At 50.0% G+C, this 19,477-nt stretch overlaps 1 protein-coding gene and 1 long non-coding RNA gene across 6 annotated transcripts in view; both read right to left on the reverse strand.

Annotated features, from left to right (window-relative positions):
- Window positions 1-588: 588 nt before the first annotated feature.
- Window positions 589-6,060, reverse strand: LOC125152989 (uncharacterized). 2 transcript variants are annotated; one of them, XR_007147373.1, is made up of 3 exons: window positions 5,936-6,060; window positions 4,732-4,950; window positions 589-2,142 (listed from the first exon to the last, which is right to left on the reverse strand). It is a non-coding gene; the product is annotated as an uncharacterized LOC125152989 (long non-coding RNA). The 2 variants fall into 2 exon arrangements; XR_007147374.1 differs by having other exon boundaries at window positions 589-2,177.
- A 3,035-nt stretch (window positions 6,061-9,095) lies between these two features.
- IZUMO2 (IZUMO family member 2) overlaps window positions 9,096-19,477 on the reverse strand; it is a 31,716-nt gene continuing 21,334 nt past the window's right edge. For 2 of the 4 annotated variants that reach the window (XM_047835759.1, XM_047835758.1), the window contains exons 2-5: window positions 18,917-19,018; window positions 17,445-17,571; window positions 14,867-14,968; window positions 9,096-11,841 (exon numbers count right to left, since the gene is read on the reverse strand). In XM_047835759.1, the coding sequence (XP_047691715.1) occupies window positions 9,947-11,841; window positions 14,867-14,968; window positions 17,445-17,571; window positions 18,917-18,931 (2,139 nt within the window). In that variant the 5' untranslated portion in view covers window positions 18,932-19,018 and the 3' untranslated portion in view covers window positions 9,096-9,946. Of the gene's footprint in view, window positions 11,842-14,866; window positions 14,969-17,444; window positions 17,572-18,916; window positions 19,110-19,477 lie in introns of all 4 variants that reach the window. The other 2 variants (XM_047835762.1, XM_047835757.1) reach the window with 2 other exon arrangements.

Consider the following 19,477-nt stretch of genomic DNA (forward strand, 5'->3'; position numbering starts at 1 on the left):
TGTTCGTTGACAAGTGACATCCTAAAATGCCACATTCCCTCCTGTCACAGCAAGTTCTGGGACCGTGAAGGGTTGCCGGAGAGCCCAGGGAGGGCCCCATCCTTCCTGCTGGAGCCCTCCAGTCGACGGGTCAACCTTGGCCAGGCCTGTTCTACAGCTAAGACACCACATGGAACCATGTGCCCTCTTGAGGGCACCTCCTCAGCTCTGGGTTTTTGTGTCCCACCCACTGAGTGACCTCGTCACATGTCTGCTGAAGCACAAAGAGAACTTTACGAAGACACTGACACTTTTGATATCATTCATAGTTTTGGTGCTAAAAAAGTTTAGGAGTATGTGCTCTGAGTTCTTGAGTCTTTTAAACCTTGAAATTGGGGTGCCTGGGTGGTTCAGTCAGTTAAGCATCTGACTTTGGCTCAGGTCATGATCTCATGGTTCGTGAGTTCGAGTCTCATATCGGGTAAGCCCACACCCCACTTCTGCTGAGCTCGAGCCCCACTTTGGGTGAGCCCAGCATCTCCCCTCCCCCGTTCTGCCCCTCACTCACTTGTGCCCACTCTCTTTCAAAAAAAAACAAAAAACCTTGCACTTTGAGTTCTGCCGGTTGGTTTTGTTGTTGAAAGTGGGAACCTACAGGCTCGCCACTGGGCCCACACCACAGCAGGGAGCATATGGGTTTTCAAAGGGCCGAAACACTGAACTCCCTGCACCTGGTCCCTGCCCTCAGATCGCTGTGTAGTCTGGGCGAGACCCGTTCTATACCACAGGGCAGGCCAGAGGCGGGAAACGTGTTCAACGAGAGTTTTGACACCAAAGATGGAGGTCAGGGGTCCTGCGGAAAATTGGCAACGTGGCGGGCGGACTCTGTAACTACTGACCTGTGTAGCTGTGGGCCAGCGTAGAGATGGCTTTTATGTGTATGTGTTTGTTCGCCGATTAAAGTTTTGAGTCTGTATGCGTTGGTTGCTTTTTTCAGCCTGGTGCCGCGGACCTGGCCAGATGCTGGGCGTGCAGAGGCTCCCATTCGGGGCAAGTGCCCGTGTTGGGGAGGAGGGCTTATCCTAGTAAAAGCTGCCCCATGAGGAGGGATGGTCACGTCCATTTTCCCAAAGTGTCGGTGGGGCAGGGGCCACTGGGGAACCATACGGTTTCAGCCGGTCCTCAGACACCTCATCAGACAACACTTCATTCTAGCACGATCCTGACTGACGAGGAAGCACGGACAGCCTGTCGTTCTCTCCTCTCTAGTTACAAAAACACAGCAGTCCTCAAACTCAGGCGATCGTTGGAGCTAGAAATTAATCTTACTTTCCTCTCTTGGTGTTTATTTTAGTTCCCCACCCCGCCCTTTCTTTAATGACAAGAGATGCTAGTTTCCCACTCAAGGGCAGTAGTAGAAAGCCCTCTTGAGAAATAAATTGATTTGGGGCGCCTGCCTGGCTCAGTCGGAAGAGCATACGACTCGATCTCGGGTTTGTGAGTTTGAGCCCCATGTTAGGTGTAGGGGTTACTAAAAAAATAAAGTTACTTAAGTAAAAAAGTGAGCTGGTTTAAAGGGAAATGCATGGCACGCGTTTATGGCAAAAAATGGGCAGTGGGGTCCAACTGAATGAGGTGGGGAATGCGGATGTGACTAAGGCCTGGCATCCTGTCAGCGGATAACCATCGCCGGGATAATTGTGTCAGGACGAACCAGATTAATGCTGTGGCTGAACAGGTCTCACTCACCCGTGCTACGTGTCCACTGTGGATCGGTGGCGGTGGGGAGGGGGTGGGGCTGGAACTCGATCCACTAGAGAGGCCGGGCTTTCCTTTTTGAGTCTGTGCATCCTTCAGGTCACCTGAGTGAGGAAGCAGCTTCAACATCTTGCATTTCCCCATCTCCCCCTTCAGGCAGAGCAGGACTCCGGCTCTGCCCTGGGGCGGGGGGACAATGCAAAGTTTTTGCTGCATTTTACTTACGGCAAACTTCCATTCATGGCAAGTGATACTGGCTGTCCACTCGCAGTCGTGCTTGAAAGGCTTAAGGGGTGTTGATTGAAATAGGTGCGTGAGTAGGGTCCTGGCGCAGGCAGCTGGTGTCTCAGGCGGGCAGAAGGTGGCCACTCTGCGGAACCCAAGCCAGTGGCGGCATGCGGACACCTGACGTCGAGAAGATCCTGCTCTAAGCAAATGACCTAGGAACCCACCGTATAAAAAAAGATGAAGGTGGGGGCGCCTGGGGGGGCTCCGTCGGTTCAGCGTCCGACTTCGGCTCAGGTCACAATCTCACGGTTCGTGGGTTCGAGCCCCGCGTGGGGCCCTGTGCTGACAGCTCGGAGCCCGGAGCCTGCTTCGGATTCTGTGTCTCCCTCTCTCTGCCCCTCCCCCACTCATTCTCATTCTCACACTCTCTCTCTCTCAAAAATAAACATTAAAAAAGATGAAAGCGGATGTGCCCTGGCCGAAGGGGTATGAGGAACACCCCCCACCACCACCACCGCCACAGCCCCGGGGCAGAAACCTCTCTCTGGGAGGGGCTTTCCGATGCTCCCTTGAAACGAACACGAAGCCCTTTGACAATATCCCAGGCTGGGTTGATCACCGAGATCTGAGCACCCGGCAGAAATCTTGTGGTGCTCCCTGCCGGGGGGACTCCCCAGGAGGCTGGGAAGAGCGGTACTCCTGAAGGAAGCGGCTCTCCACCTTGTGCCACCGTGGCCCAAGTGACCAATCCCCCGTGCACCTCACGGACACCGGGGTACAAGATAAAAGCTGTTGGCGCCGCCGGTTACAGCGAACGCCTATCACTCACCTTTCTGAGATCCACCCTTCACCTCCCCGGCAGCCCTGTCTTCTCTTGGCAACACGTGTAGTTCGGCATCCCCCCGTATTCCCTCCCTGTTCTACGCAAAGGATATATGGCCTAGTTTGGCCAGCCAGCCATTCCCTCCCTCCGCCACTGTGATTGATGCAGAGATGGGCATGACCTAAGCTGGGCCAAGCACAGTGACTCTCGGAACCTTTGCTGAGGGGCGCCTGGGTGGCTCACTGGGTCAAGCCAATGACTGTTTTTTTTTTGTTTTTTTTTTTAATTAAAAAAGGGTTTTTTTAATGTTTATTTTTGAGAGAGAGAGACAGAGTGTGAGCGGGCAAGGGGCAGAGAGAGAGGGAGACACAGAATCCGAAGCAGGCTCCGGGCTCCGAGCTGTCAGCACAGAGCCCAACGCGGGGCTTGAACCCATGAACTGCAAGATCATGACCTGGTCTGAAGGCAGACGCTTAACCGACTGAGCCAACAGGCACCTCTAAGTGTATGACTTCTGATTTCAGCTCACGTCATGATCCCACAGTTCGTGGGGTCGAGCCCCATGTAGGGCTCTACGCTGACAGAGCAGAGCCTGCTTAGGATTCGCTTTCTCTCTCAAAGTAAATAAAACATTTATTTTTTTAAATGGTTTTAAACTTATTTTTGAGAGAGCGGGAAAGGGGCAGAGAGAGGGGGACAGAGGATCCGAAGCAGGCTTTGTGCTGACAGCAGCAGGCCCAACGCGGGGCTCAAGTTCACGAACCGCAAGATCATGACCTGAGCTGAAGTCGGATGCTCAACCGACTTAGCCACCCAGGCATCCCAATAAATAAAACATTTTTTTAAAAAGCATCTGACTCTTGATTTCCACTTGGGTCGTGGTCTCATGGTTTTGAGATCAAGCCCCGCGTTGGGCTCTGTGCTGGGTGTGCAGCCTGCTTGGGATTCTCTCTCTCCCTCTGCCCCTCCCCCTTCCTCTCTCAGAAAAAAAAAAAAAAAAAAACCACGAGGCGGTTGCTAGTGCAGCCACCTAGAGCTGCTAGGGATGTTAGTGGACGAAACAGTGCCCAGAACTCACACTCATCTGGAAACACAACGTGGCCTTATTTGGAAATAACGAATAAAGGATTGAGATGAGATCATACTGGGAGTCGGGTGAGCCTGAGAACCTACTATGTTCTACGCAGTGCTCTAGGTGCTGGGGACATAGTGGTGAAAGACACACAGACCCAGCCTTCAGGGTGTCAGGGAGCAAGCAGTCAACAGGAGACCTGTCACAGGAAATTAGGATACGTGCTATGAAGTAAACGGGCGAGGGGCTGAGACGGAAACAAAAGGGCAACTCTGATCAGGAAATAAAATGATGTGAGAACGTAAATATGCAATAAACACCATATAAACCTCAAGTGCACTGTAAAGAAATACAGTAAAACCTTGGTTTGCAGGCATAATTCATTCCGGAAACGCACTTGTAACACAAAGCACTTGTATAGCAAAGCGACTTTCAAGAACCATTGGCTCAGTTGTGATCATGTGACAGTCAGCATCACACAGCTCACGTTGCAAGACCTCGCTCGTTTATCAAAATTTATTAGAGGGGCACCTGGGTGGCGCAGTCGGTTAAGCATCCGACTTCAGCCAGGTCACGATCTCGCGCTCTGTGAGTTCGAGCCCCGTGTCAGGCTCTGGGCTGATGGCTCAGAGCCTGGAGCCTGTTTCCGATTCTGTGTCTCCCTCTCTCTCTGCCCCTCCCCCATTCATGCTCTGTCTCTCTCTGTCCCAAAAATAAATAAACGTTGAAAAAAAAATTAAAAAAAAAAAAAGAATAAAAAAAAATTTATTAGAAACGTTTGCTCGCCTTGCGGAACACTCGCAGACCAGGTTTACTCGCAATCCAAGGTTTTACCGTATTAACGTATGTATAGAAGCTGAAGGTTGCCTACCTGTAGATTTATTCTTTCCAGTGTTTATGACAGTCTGAGTTGGGGTTTTCTTTTACTTGCCGTTGAAGGCATCCAGAAGTGCCAGGATAAACAGGATGAATGCCTTGCTTTGGGTCCTTTTGGCTACTTGGGTAAGTATATTATCCCTATGGTTTGAGCTATTTTGAGTTTTCTGTACTTGAAACCCAGGCGTCCTTGGTAATATAGTCTTACACTATTCTGGTTTAAAAAAAAAAAATAAGGAAGCTGGATCAGACAACAAGACTAGCAAAGGCAAGAATAAAAATTAGCTTCATATGGGGAGCCTGGATGGCTCAGTCAGTTAAGCGTCTGACTTCAGCTCAGGTCATGATATTGCAGTTCATGAGTTCGAGCCCCGCGTCAGGCTCTGTGCTGACAGCTCAGAGCCTGGAGCCTGTTTCGGATTCTGTGTCTCCCTCTCTATCTGCCCCTCCCCTGCATGCTCTCTGTCTCAAGAATAAATAAACATTAAAAAAAATTTTTTTTTAATTAGCTTCGTTTAATTATGTATTGTTTTTTATTTTTGAGACAGAGCACAGGCAGGGGAGGGGCCGAGACAGAGGGAGACACAGAATCCGAAGCAGGCTCCAGGCTCTGATCTGTCAGCACAGAGCCCAACGTGGGGCTCAAACTCACGAACTGTGAGATCATGGCCTGAGCCAAAGTTGGACACTTAAATGACTGAGCTACCCAGGAGCCCCAAAATTAGCTTCTTTTATTTTTATTTTTTTATTTTTTATTTTTTATTTAAAAATTTTTTTTTAACGTTTATTTATTTTTGAGACAGAGAGAGACAGAGCATGAACGGGGAGGGGCAGAGAGAGAGGGAGACACAGAACCAGAAGCAGGCTCCAGGCTCTGAGCCAACAGCCCAGATCCCGATGCGGGGCTCGAACTCACAGAGCGCGAGATCGTGACCTGAGCTGAAGTTGGCGCTTAACCGACTGAGCCACCCAATTAGCTTCTTTTATACTAAAATTATACGTATTCTACATTAGTATGTTAGTTAAGGGGTGGGAGTGAGTCTTTGTGAAGGGAGTGGGCTAAATGTGCTAAGAAAGATACCTACATCGAGGAATACATTATGAGGAGGGGCTTAAAGATGCTACCCTGCTGGCTTTGAACATGGAAGGGGCCACCAGCCAGGGAATGCAGGTGGCCTCTAGAAACTGAAAATTCATACCATAAGACGTGTTCAAAAATGCAGATGGAGGGGCACCTAGGTGGCTCAGTTGGTTGAGTGTCCGGCTTCGGCTTTGGTCATGATCTCATGGTTCGTGAGTTCCAGTCCCACATTCGGCTCTCTGTTGTCAGCACAGAACCCACTTCAGATCTTCTGTCCCTGCCTCTCCCCCTGCTGCACCTCCCCTGCTTGTGCACTCTCTCTTTCAAAGCCAAATAAACATTTAAAAAAACAAAAATTAAAATGCAGATGGAATAAAAATTTAATTGTCAAAAAGTCATAAAAGTACGAGAATAAAATATAGGATAATCTTTTTCATAATCTTGGGGGTGAGGAAGGCCTTTCTTAAGTAGGCTGATAGTAGGCCAAAGAACTGTAAGAGACAATACAAATAGATTTGAATACCTAAAGATTTTTAAATTCTGTATAGCAAAATACATCACAAGCAAAATTGAAAGGGCAACAACAAATCAGGAGAAAATATTTCTAATGTATATGCCAAAAGGTGAATATGTGTAATAAAGACTTGTTCCTATAAATCAATATAAAACAGCAGCCCAATTAAAAGTGGGCAAATACAGAAAAAAGCAATTCAAAGGCTAAACGTCCACAAACACATAAAAGACCATTAATCTCACTATTGAGAGGACATATTTACTTATTAGAAATATTTTTAAAAGGCTAATAGTGCGTAATTTTTGAAGAAAATGGGGGAACAAGTAGGCATTTGTATACACTTCCAGGATACACTAAATCTTCCTTTTTTGGAGGATTATTTAGCAATAATTATCAAAATTTTAAACATGGACATTATATGGTCCCAAAGGATTCTTTCTAGGCGTTCATCTTATGGAGATATTTTGCACAAGTGTCAAACAGTAAATTCCAATGATGAAAAAGAAAACAAAAACAATCTCAATGTCAATTCATAGGGATTGGTTACATAAATTCAAGAAACCTAGTATGAAGTATTATGCAATTGTTAAAAATGAGGAAACATATACATATATATGTACATATATATATGTGTGTGTGTGTGTATGTATATGTTTTGCATTATCATGGGAAAATACCCACATTATACCAAGTGAAAAAGTGAAAAAAGCTACTTCTAAAATCATATGTGTGGGTGTGCCTGGCTGGCTCAGTCAATAGAGCATGCGACTCTTGATCTCGGGGTTGTGGGTTCGAGCCCCACGTTGGGTGTAGAGATTACATAAACAACATAAAAATCTTTAAGAAAAATAATATCGTGTGTGTGCGTGTGTGTGTATGTGTTATACCAGACACATTGTGTGCTATCTTTATGTGGATATATCTTTGGAATGAAGATTTATAGAGAGCCATAGCTTTCATTTTTGTGTTCTATGAATTATTCACCATAAACAAGTATTTCCTCAATCATGAAAGGAGTCATACATTAAAAGAAATACATGGGAAGATTTTTTTCCCATTTTTTAATGTTTTTATTTTTGAGAGAGACACAGAGCATAAGTGGGGGTGGGGGGCAGAGAGAGAGAAGGGGGAGACCACAGAATCCGAAGCAGGCTCCAGGCTCCGAGCTGTCAGCACAGAGCCCGAAGTGGAGCTCGAACCCATGAGCCATGAGATCATGACCTGAGCTGAAGTTGGACACTTAACCGACTGAGCCACCCAGGCGCCCCTAGAAATACACGGGAAGACTTTGAAACGTGGTAATAGTTACCACGGATGACATTGGTCAGACGCAGTCCCAGCCGCCGCTAGTCAGAATGCCAGTTGCTACAGAACTTCTGGGAAGCCATTGGCACACGTGTCTGGGATCGTTGAAACATTCTTTGACCCCATGACCTCCCTGCCAGGATTTCACTTGGAAACTGGTCAGGTGCTCAGCCAAAGACTTCAGTAGAAGGGATGTTTATAATAAAGTCAAAAACTGGAAACAACCAAAATGTCCGACAGGGGATTGGCTAATTCACTGGCTGGATAAACATACACTATGCAAATCCCCCAAATGTCTGGTTGTTAAAGATTATTTGATGACATGGGTAAATCATGATATTTGAAGATAGGGGCCTGTGATATAAAGTTGAATACATTAGAAGTATGCTAAGTGGCATATTCAGTAGACCCCAGATTTATTTTAAGCATTTTATAATATTATAAAATTTTTAAAGTAGCAGAAATGTATCCAAACAGTTAACAGTTATCTCTGGGGAGCACTGAACTTTGGGTGACATCTGGATTTTCCGCATCTTCTAAATTTTCTGTAGGAAGCATGTATTGGTTTTTATAGTAATAAACATTATTTTGAGAAGGAAATGTTATACATGCAATGTGCTCAATTCCAATAGAAGGACACAGCCTCGCTTCTGAGCCTGACTACGTGGGCTTGAGTCCATACTCCATGAGCTCATGGCTGTGAGGATCTGGCTACTTCATCTCCCTGTGCCTCAGTGTCCTCACCCGCAAAATGGGATTGATACAGCCCCGAACAGGTGGGACTGTTGGAAGAATGAGGACTCATAACATACCAAGGGCTTGGGACGGAACCTGGCACATGGTTAAATTACCGAAAACACTAGCCATTTGATTTGTTTGACATAGGAAAAAATTATGGATGATCAGTGCTGGTAAAAATGTAGTGGAAATGAGTGGAAATGTGGTCCCCATGCCCAGCTTGCCAGGTAGACAAGGTCCAGCTCACTTGGGAAGCAATGTGACAAAACGCTCCAGGCATCAGGAAAATGATTGGAATCTTGCTCCTGTTATTCCCATCCTGGGACTGCGACGTAGAGAAATAATCTTGGCGATGCTCATTATAACATCATTCATAACTGGGAAAAGTGGTGAACAACCTGTCAATCAGGGGCTCAGAACAAAGCCTACACAGGGGAATGGATTTGTAAATCATTTTACACCCACCAGTGAAATATCGTTAGCCCCAATAATGATGAGTACAAGGTGTCTGAAGTTACAAAGGACAATGTTCGTGGTATAATAAGGACAAATCAGAGGAGCCAACATTGTTCCTACACTCTGATCACAATGAAATAACATTTCTTTTTAAATGACATTTGAGGGCGCCTGGCTGGCTCAGTCGGTCACGTGTCCAGCTTTTGATCAGGTCATGATCTCGTGGTTCAAGGGGGTGTGAGCCCCGCGGCGGGCTCTGTGTGCTGACAGCTTGGAGCCTGGAGCCTGCTTCGGACTCTGTGTCTCCTCTCTCTGCCCCTCCCCTGCTCACGCACGGGTACTCTCTCTCTCTCTCAAAAAGAAACATCAGAGAAAAATAAAAATGGCTGTAAATATGTGAAACGTATTCAGTATTTAAGCCAACTGCGGATTTTGCCATGAAATTTGTAGCTTAAAGTTTCAAAGGAAACTAAAATCATCTAGTGTTTACGTTCAGCTGGCTACGTAGCTTGTACTCGAAAGGGTTTATCTTTCCAGCTGTGTTTTTTTTTTTTTCCTTGCATTTTCAGGCTCCGATTTCATGAATGATCAGTAAATTTGAAAAATTCAAAGAGACCTTATTAAAGATATCAGATGAAGGGACACCTAGGCGGCTCAGTTGGTTAAGTGTCCAACTTCAGCTCAGGTCGTGATCTCGTCGTGAGTTCGAGCCCCACGTGGGGCTCTGTGCTGACAGCTCAGAGCCTGGAGCCTGCTTCGGATTCTGTGTCTCCCTCTCTCTCTGCCCCGTCCCTGCTCACGCTCTCTCTCTCTCGCTCTCTCTCAAAAAGGTAGACATTAAAAAAAAGCTATCAGATGAAGTTACATTCCATTACACCACCCTTTGGGGACACTGTAAGGCTGAGAAACGGGAGAGAGGCTGTGATTTTAGGGGGGAGCGCCAAAAACGATCAGAAGCTGTCCCAGCTGGTGACACCCTGTGTCATCTTTCTGTAGGAAACAGAGAAACCAACTCTCACAATACATGGTGTTAGGGTCCCTCTCTGGGAGGGAGGAGGTTCCCGATGATGGAGGCCAAACCGAACCCAGCAGCGGGACCACCAGTCGGCTCCTTTCTCAGGCTCTCTGGCCAGCAGGCACTCTCTGACAATCGGCAAGCTGTGTGCCCCAAGCCAAGGCTGTCTCCAAACCATCGCAGACGGAGGCGTCGCGCACGGTGTGGAGTCTCCGGTGTCCAGTCAGGCGTGGACTCCGGCTGAAGTCCTCCCCGCGGGCCTTACGCACGTGGCGACTGCCACCCGTGTGAACCTTCTGGTGTTGAATCAGGTGTGAAACCTGGGTATAGGTTTTCCCACAGTTGTTACACTCGTAGGGCTTCTCCCCGGTGTGAATCCTCTGGTGCTGAATGAGGTGGATGCTCTGGTTGAAGGCTTTGCCGCATTCCTTACAGGCGTAGGGTTTCTCGCCAGTGTGAATCCTCTGGTGCTGAGCGAGGGATGAGTGGTGACCGAACGTTTTCCCACACTCTCCACACTTATAGGGCTTCTCACCCGTGTGGATTTTCTGATGCTCGATAAGGTGGGTGCCGCGGCTGAAGGCTTTGCCGCACGCCCCGCACTCGTACGGTTTCTCTCCGGTGTGAATCCTCTGGTGTTGGATGAGGTGGGAAATCTGGGTGTAGGCCTTCCCGCACGCCTGGCACTCGTACGGCTTCTCCCCGGTGTGAATCCTCTGGTGGCGTGTCAGCGACGAGTTCTGGCTGAAGGTTTTCCCACAGTCGTTACATTTGTAGGGCTTCTCCCCGGTGTGAATCGTCCGGTGCTGGGTGAAGGACGAGGTGTGACCGAAAGCCTTCCCGCACTCGTCGCACACGTAGGGTTTTTCTCCCGCGTGAATGCTCTGGTGCCTCGTGAGGTGCGAAATCTGCGTGTACGCCTTCCCACACTCGTGACACTCATAGGGCTTCTCGCCGGTGTGAATTCTCTGATGCTGAGTCAGGGAGGAGCTGTGGCCGAAGGCTTTGCCACACGCGTGACACTCATAGGGCTTCTCGCCGGTGTGGACGCGCTGATGCTGGGACAGGGACGAGCTGTGGCCGAAGGTTTTCCCGCACTCGTTACATTTGTAGGGCTTCTCCCCGGTGTGGATGGTCTGGTGCTGGGTCAAGGAGGAAGTGTGACAGAAGGCCTTGCCACACTCGCCGCATCTGTGGGGCTTCTCCCCCGTGTGGGTTTTCTGGTGGCGGGTGAGGTGGGACACCTGCGAGTAGAGCTTCTCGCACTGGTTGCATCTGTAGGGCTTCTCCCCCGTGTGGCAGCGCTGGTGTTTGATGAGGGAAGAGCTCTGGGTGAAGGCCTTCCCGCACTCCTTGCATCGGTAGGGCCTCTCGCCCGTGTGGATCCTCTGGTGCTCGGTAAGCGAGGAGCTCTGGGTGAAGGTCTTGCCGCATTCGCCGCACGCGTACGGCTTCTCTCCCGTGTGAACGACGTGGTGCTGGATGAAATAGGAGCTGTTGCCGAAGGCCTTCCCGCAATCATCACACTTGTAGGGTTTCTCTCCGGTGTGAATTCTCTGGTGCAGGAGGTAGTCTGAGTGGTAAACGAAGGCCTTCCCGCATTCCGCGCAGCCGAACGGCTTCCTCTCTACCAACGTCCTTTGGCGTTGCAGGCTCTTTCTCGGCCCGTCCCTCTGCCGGGCTCTCTCCCCGCCTGGCCCTCTTTGCTTCCGGACGCGGGCGGAGGCCCGCCTGAGGCTTCGGCCAAGCTCGTGACCGCCGAGGCCTCTCTCCCCACAGACGGCTTCCTTGGGAGTAGCCGACAAGCACCTCAAATGCCTCTCCTGCCTTCCCCGGTCCTCCGACCGGAGGTCACACGCCCGGGATCCCCCCAGTCTGGCATCTCCCAGCGCTGCCCTTAAACCGCCCCCCGTCTTTCCCACCGGGGAAGCGGCCTCTGCAGAAATGCTCTTTTTTACAAGCGTCTCCTGAGTCGGTGCAGACCTCGTCTCCAAGTCTGAAAGAAACAGAAAATGTGAATATTGCCCACGTCGGGACACAGGAAGCTGATTACACGGCACCGGCGCTGGAGACTTTAGAAGACGAGTTTCAGGGACGCCTGGGTGGCTCGGGTGGTGAAACATCTGACTTTGCCTCACGGTCTGTGAGTTCGAGCCCCGTGTCGGACTCTGTGCTGACAGCTCGGAGCCTGGAGCCTGTTTCAGATTCTGTGTCTCCCTCTCTCTCTCTATCCCTCCCCTGCTGGCACCCTGTCTCTCTCTCTCTCTCTCTCAATAACAAATAAACAGAAAACAACAAAAATGAAAGACAAGTTTCACGGTTTATGTTGCTGTTTCAAAAGACATGACACAGATTCTTGTCGTGGCCTCGAGATATAAAAAGGACTGAGTTGTAAAGGTGTATCTACGTGTAAACGTGCGTATGCATGTGCATGGTGGACTGGAGGGTCTTCCATTTATCATATTTGCTTTTCGATCGTGATAAAACACATACAACATAGAACATGACATCTCAGTCGTTTCTAGATGTACCGTTCAGTTGCATATATACATTCACGCTGCAGTGCAACCAGCCTCGCCATCCGTCTCCAGAACTTTCTCATCTTCCCAAACTGAAACACTATACCCCTTAAACACTAACTCCTGTTCCCCCTTCCCCAGCCCCTGGCAAACACCATTCCACTCTGGCTCTACGAATCTGCCCACTCTAGGCACCTCATGTAGGTGGAATCATATGATGTGTATCCCTTTGTGTCTGGTTTATTCATGTTTTTATTACATACTTTTGTAATTAAAAAATACGGTCAAGCTTTTGGGGTAACATGTTAAAAGCAGGGGCACCTGGACGGTTCAGTCGGTTAAGCATCCGACTCTTGATTTCAGCTCACATCGCAATCCCAGGGTCATGGGATCGAGCCCTCCACGATGAACGTGGAGCCTGCTTAAGATCTCTCTCTCTCTCTCTCTCTCTCTCTCTCTCTCTCTCTCTCTCCTACCCCCCTCTGCTCCCCTCCCCTACTTGCACTCTCTCTCTCAAAATAAAAGAATATAATATAAAATAAAATAAAATATGAAAAAAGTAATTTTTTGAGAAGCAAGCATGATTACGGGGAGATTTCCATTTCCTGCTTTATTCCTTCCTTAGATTTTCAAAGTTGCTGAGATGAACACAAATAACTTTAATTTGATCAAAAGATACCAATAAATATTCAATGTATGTGAGGCTTTTATAGCCCAACCTCGCAATTTGGAGAAAGGGGAGTGTAGAGGAGAGATGATAAGCAGGAAGTAAAGCCATATGGAATCTGCTGAAGGGGATTGATTTTTTGATGCTAGCAGATTTGTTCATGGGATACCTCTTTAATGCAGTTTTTTTAATTTTTTCAAGTTTATTTATTTTGAAAGGAAAAGAGAGAGTATGTGTGCCTGAGTGGGGGAGGGGCACAGATAGAATCCCAAGCAGGCTCCGCACTGCCGGCACAGAGCTTGGTGTGGGGCTCAATCCCACAGACTTCAAGATCACGACCTGAGCTGAGATCGAGAGTCAGATGCTTTAACCAACTGACCCAGGTGCCCCCATGAGCTACCTATTAATTGTACAGTTGTTACTTACTTGCTAACCACAGTGCTGGGGGTACACGCCTCTGTGCTGAACGAGACATCTGACCCTTGCCCTCAGAGAGGGGGAGGGGCAGGCTGGCACTTGGACATTTTGGACATACCCTCCTCGTCTCCATAGCATCCCTGCCCTTGAAGAACCACTGTTACTTAAATAAAATAAAAAATAAAATTAAAAAATACATAAATAAAATAAAATAAAATAAAATAAAATAAGAAAAATAAACTACTCTTATAAAAAAAAAAAAAAAAAAAAAAGAACCACTGTTCCCCTTTCCATGTAGTCTTGGTAGGGCTGTTAATCACAGTCTCCCCCACCCCATTTAGAGTAGGCATGAGACCCAGGCTCGCCAATCCGAATACCTGAATGCCCGCCCAGGAGTGCCTGGGTGGCTCAGTGAGCTAAGCATCCGACTCTTGGTTTCAGCTCAGGTCATGATCTCACGGTTCATGAGTTTGAGCCCCACATTGGACTCTGCACTGCAGGTGCGAAGCCTGCTTGGGATTCCCTCTCTTTCTCTCTCTCTCTCAATCTCTCTGCCCCTCTCCCACTCACGCTCACATATGCACGTGTGCTCTCTCAAAATAAACTTAAAAAATATATATTGATTAAAAAAAAAAAACAACGTTCAGACAGGGACAAACAAGTGCTTCATCGGGGTCAGGACGTGGGGTACAGCCATGGTGAACCGGGATGAGACGTGAGGCCAGAGATACCACAGGCCGGGCCACACGGGGCCTCCAGTTCTGGGCCTGAGGGGCTACGACTTGCTCTCAGGGGTACTAGGGAGCTACGGGGTGGCTGTGCGCAGGGGAGTGGGATCAGCTCTGGGCGCGGGCAGACCCCTCTGGAGCTGTGTGGGATGCACTGGAGGGCATAAGCCTGAGGGGGGAGGCCGGGGGGAGGCTGTGGTGAGGGGCAGGGGGGCAACCCCACCCACAACACGGTAGACAGCGACAGAAACAAAGACGCTTCAACCCCCTCCCCTCACGGAGTCTGTGGGCCAGTGGCGGCAAAAACCCGGCTTCCTGTTCCCCAGTGTGTCAGGCCGGGTCCCACTTCCGGGTCTTTATACAGATGCTCCCCAATAAACAATCACCGATAATCATCGTAGCCTGTTCTGACCAGGGGTTACCGTGAGCCAGGCGCTGGGCTACACTTTACATGTTAATCCGTTTATCCTTTCCAACCCTGGGTACTATTATTCACCCCACTGTGCAGGTGAGGAAACTGAGGCACAGGGGGGCTAAATGACTTGCCAGAAAGTCACAGAGCCAGGAAGTGGTGTGGCTGGGATTCAAACCCTGAGCCCACGATCATGGCGTGTGCTGCCTCACTCCTGTCACTGATCACGACAGACAGGGGAGGAAGACGGCCTACACCTGCTGGACATCCTCACCCACCTGGACAGGCCATTTGCCAGCCTTCTCTCTTCTCCATCCTGGGTTCCTCCCCTCGCTCCAGACGGGAGATCACGTCGGGTTTGAACCCTGGAGGCCCTGCCCCTAGAAAAGACACAAGATTTGGCCAGTTATAGGGAGGCCTCAGGGCTGGGTCCCAGGCCCTGGGTGTGCCGGGGAGATGCATACATTGGGTGCCTACTGATTAGAGGCTCTACTGGTCAATGCAAGACTCATTTGTTGAGCGCCTACTACATTCCAGAAAGAGCCTGAGCCCTGACGTCACTGTTTAAGGTTCTGGCTCTGTGTTCTTCAAGTTCGATGTGAAATACGCACCACATTTTGAAGACTTATTATGGAGAAAGATGTAAAACATCTCATTAGTAATTTGTGTGTTGGTTATGATTGCCACACATACCAAAATGTTCATATTTTGGACAGATTGGGTGCAATGAACTGCATCACTGAAATTAATCTCATCGGTTTCTTTTTTTCTATGCCGCGATGTTTAAGCTCACTGATTTCTCTCTTCCTATAGGGGGCTGAACAGTGCTCCCCCCAAACTTTGTCCACAGAAACCTCAGAATGTGACCTTACTTGGCAAATCGGGGCTTTGAGGATGTAATTCGTTCAGACGAGGTCCTGCGGGAGTAGGTCGGGCCTTAGGGGATGATGCACAGACACCCTTGGGCAGGGGAAAGGTCATGTGAAGATAGAGGCCGAGATCGGGGTGATGGGGATACAAGGCGAGGAACAGCAAGGGTCACCAGGGACCTCCGGAAGCTGCATCCAGGAAGGACTCCGCCCTGGAGCCTTCAGAAGGAGCAGGACCCTGCCTCCGCCTGGATTTTGCACGTCTGGCTTCTGAACCGTAAGGGAATGAATTTCTTCCATATTAAGCCACCAGGTTTGCGGTGATCCGTTACACAGCTGTGGGAAACAAACGCATCTCCCTACTGACCGTTCCCAGGAGTGGACAAGCTCCCGCCTGAGAAGGCGAACCTTCCTCCCACTGGAGAAGTGAGGAAGAGAGAGAACGGATGGAGAGGAGATCAAGGAGGCCAGCAGGGGCCAGGCCACACGAGGGTCTGAAGCCGCTGAAGGCAGGGCCCAGGACTGGTGGGTGACTGTCCCTGAGATGGGAGGGTGGGCAGACGAGGAAGGGGTCTGTGGGGACGTCGTGAGCTCAGGGGAGGCCACTAGCTGCATCAAGTTGGAGCTCAGGGGACAGACCAATGGAACCTCGTTCTGTACACACGAGTTGTGCAGAAAAGGTTCACACGGCAGGCTGCCTGCTCTTTCTGGAAAGCCCTGCTCACAAGGCTACCCTTGGCTGGCGTTTGGGAAGCTGGATTTCAAGAGGGTTCTCAGTAGTTCCTGATCGACAGGAGAGGCTCCCGGCGCCTCAGCCGTTTGTGCAAACACTGTGGCTTCTGCCCGACACCTGCTTTTCCTTCGGGGAGTCGGGAGCTTGGTCCGTGCCAGGCAGAGGCTGCTGACATGACCAGACCTCAGCGAAACCCTGGGCGCTGACCGGGTCTCTAGCGAGTGTCCCCGGTGGACGACACCTCACACGTGTTGACACATCTTGTTGTAGGTCCTGTGTGACGCTACGGGGAGGGGACTCTGCCCCGGTTGCTGCTAGACTTCGCCCCACGTGCCTTATCCCTTTGCCGCCCGTGCTCTGTGTCCTCTTGCTGCAAGGAATCTTGGCTGTGAGCACAGCTACATGTGAGGCCTGTGGGTCCTCCGAGAGAACCACCCGAACTTGGGGGCTCCCCTGGGGCCCCGACACAGGTGCTTAAGCGAGTTCTTGGTGAGTTTTTCCAGGGAACGTGTGTAAGTGAGGACGGCTGAGGAAGCGGCCTTCAAACCACCATTGCTTCCAGGGAAAAGGCAAGACAGAAGGACCAGAAAAAGAAACTGAGGGGAGACGGAGGCGGACAGAAAGAGAGACCACTGAGGAGGCCAGAGAAGGGCCAGGGGGTGAGGATAAGGCCAGGTCAGGGCTGGACTGCAGGGATGGAGGGGGGGCGATGAGCAGATTGTTGGGGGGCAGAGAGGACATGGTGGGCTGCTGGGGAGGGGGGTGGGCGGAGTGAGGACGGTCTGGGCTGGGGGATGGGGGGGCCCGGAGGATTGGAGCAGGTCTGTGTGCAGACGCGGAGCTCAGGGTAACAAATGTGAGAGGGACTTGGGCACAGGAGGCGGGTGGGCCGACAGTGTAGGGCCAGGAAGACACATTTGGGGGACAGCATTTATGTGCTTTGGAAAGATTCTAAGATGCAGCCCGATGAACATCCAAGGAGCACTTGGAGTCCGAGATTCTGGAACAGGCATTCCAGGAAAGCGTGAGAAGAAGGTGGGGGCACAGGCTGAAGATTGTGCAGGACAGGTAGAAGACTCGGGGCCCTTGGGGACACTGGGACTCTAGGAGAAGCCAGTGGAGAGAGAGAGGGACAGCCAGAGCCCAGCCAGGAGGCACCAATTAGAGGAACAGAGAGGGAACCACATGACCTCAGCAAATGCCCCCAGTGGGTGGGCACAAAGGAGATGAAGGCAGTTGGGGGCAGGGCCTCACCCAGTGAGAGAAGGTTCTGGTAGTTCTCCAACATCACGTCCCGATACAGCTCCCTCTGGCCAGGACCCAGCCAGCCCCACTCCTCCAGGGTGAAGTCCACAGCCACATCCTTGAAGGTCACTGATTCCTGCAAAGGCCAATTTTACAGGGTGGAGAGACCCATCCTTCTAGAACTCTGGGGCTGGAGAGGTCATGGGCCTAGGGCCTACCACTGCTGGTGGTTGAGACAATTGGAACATTCTAGGCTGGAACATACTGACTCAACTGATTTAAGACGACTGAGTAAAGATGGCCTACAGAGGGTCACCTGGGTGGCTCAGTTGGTTAAGCGTCCGACTTCGGCTCAGGTCATGACTCACAGCTCGTGAGTGCAAGCCCCGCGTCGGGCTCTGTGCTGACAGCTCAGAGCCTGGAGCCTGCTTCGAATTCTGTGTCTCCCTCTCTCTCTGTCCCTCCTCTACTCATGCTCTGTTACTCTCTCAAAAATAAACATTAAAAAAAATTTTTTTAATTAAAAAAAAAAAAAAAAGGCCTACAGAAATGCAGAAAGTCTAAGGCAGCTGCTAGCCCAAAGGCACCTTGGAAGAAGATAGACAAAAGCTCCTTTTCTGCGTGACTCTTTACTGCCATCTGTTGGAAAGTTGTTACAATATGCCAATTATTTTAATATATGACAGTTGACTGCCATCTGCATGAAAATTGCCATAAGGGGCACCTGGGCGGCTCAGTTGGTTAAGCGTCCAACTCTTGATTTCATCTCAGGTCATGATCTCCCGGTTTGTGAGTGCGAGCCCTGCATGGAACTCTGTGCTGACAGCCCAGGGCCTGCTTGGGAGTCTCTCTCCCTCTCTCTCTGCCCCTCCCCACTCGCTTTCTCTCTCTCTCTCTCTTTCTCAAAAAAATAAAAATAAATAATGATAAACACTAATAATAATACTAAACAAATAAATAAATAAACTGGAAAAAAATTGCCACAATATACCAGTGTGTGAGGTGTAAGATGTGAATCCCGCCACTGAGATGAGGCACCCTTGTGCAGTGTGTAACCTGCATACCTGTATGTGACAACCCTAAGAAACGCTTTTTTTTTTTTTTTAACTCTCAAGCCATTGTGTACAAGAGCGATTCCTGAGTGGCACTCCATCCTAGACTCAAGCCGGGATCCTAATTCCCACCCCCAACTCCAAGGATAAGGCTTGGGGGTGAAGCAAAACCATCCACTGCCCTCTTCATCTGGCAACCCAAAGGCTCCCGGGCTTTAGATGACTGATTTTTAGACCGTGTCCCAGCTCAGGGCATCCTGCCCCCTTCCCTTCTCCTCCCCGCACCTCCCAGCCCCAGAGTCCCTCCCACAGTCGCCCCTTCCCCACGATTAGGAGGGGCGGAAGCTCTTCGGGCCACAGGCAGAGATGAGTATGGCTCTCTGAGGGGGCCGTAAAATCATCTTTGGGGAAGAGGAAATCCAGACTCACCTGGTCCTCAGCCATCAGGGTCCCGGTGGCCACTGCTGGGTCCTGGGCATGTGCCTCCAGGAGAAAGGACCAGGTCTCAGTCCACAGGGCTGGAGGAGGAGACTGGAGCAGAGAGGGGGTCGGTTCTGGCTCAGACAGACAGACACTCTCCCAAAGATGCCTCATGACAGTGGGGGCCCTGGTCTCCTAAGAGCTGGAGCAAAGGTCAGGACAGGCTGCCTGAGGCCCCCATTCCATACCAGCAACCACTAGCAAACAGGGGGTTCAGCTCACTGCACTACTTCTCAAAGAAGTAGCTAGAGGGGCGCCTGGGTGGCTCAGTCGGTTGAGCGTCCAACTTCGGCTCAGGTCACGAACTCACCGTTCGTGAGTTCGAGCCCCTCGTCAGGTTCTGTGCTGACAGCTCAGAGCCCGCAGCCTGCTTCGGATTCTGTCTCCCCGTCTCTCTCTGCCCCTGCCCAGCTCATACTCTGTGTCTCTCTCTCTCAAAAATACATAAAATATTTTTTAAAATAAAAAAAAAAAAGAAGTGGCTCAACTTATCCCCAGATGAGGAAATAG

The sequence above is a fragment of the Prionailurus viverrinus genome, chromosome E2 (genome assembly GCF_022837055.1).
Source record: "Prionailurus viverrinus isolate Anna chromosome E2, UM_Priviv_1.0, whole genome shotgun sequence".
Lineage (NCBI taxonomy): Eukaryota > Metazoa > Chordata > Mammalia > Carnivora > Felidae > Prionailurus > Prionailurus viverrinus.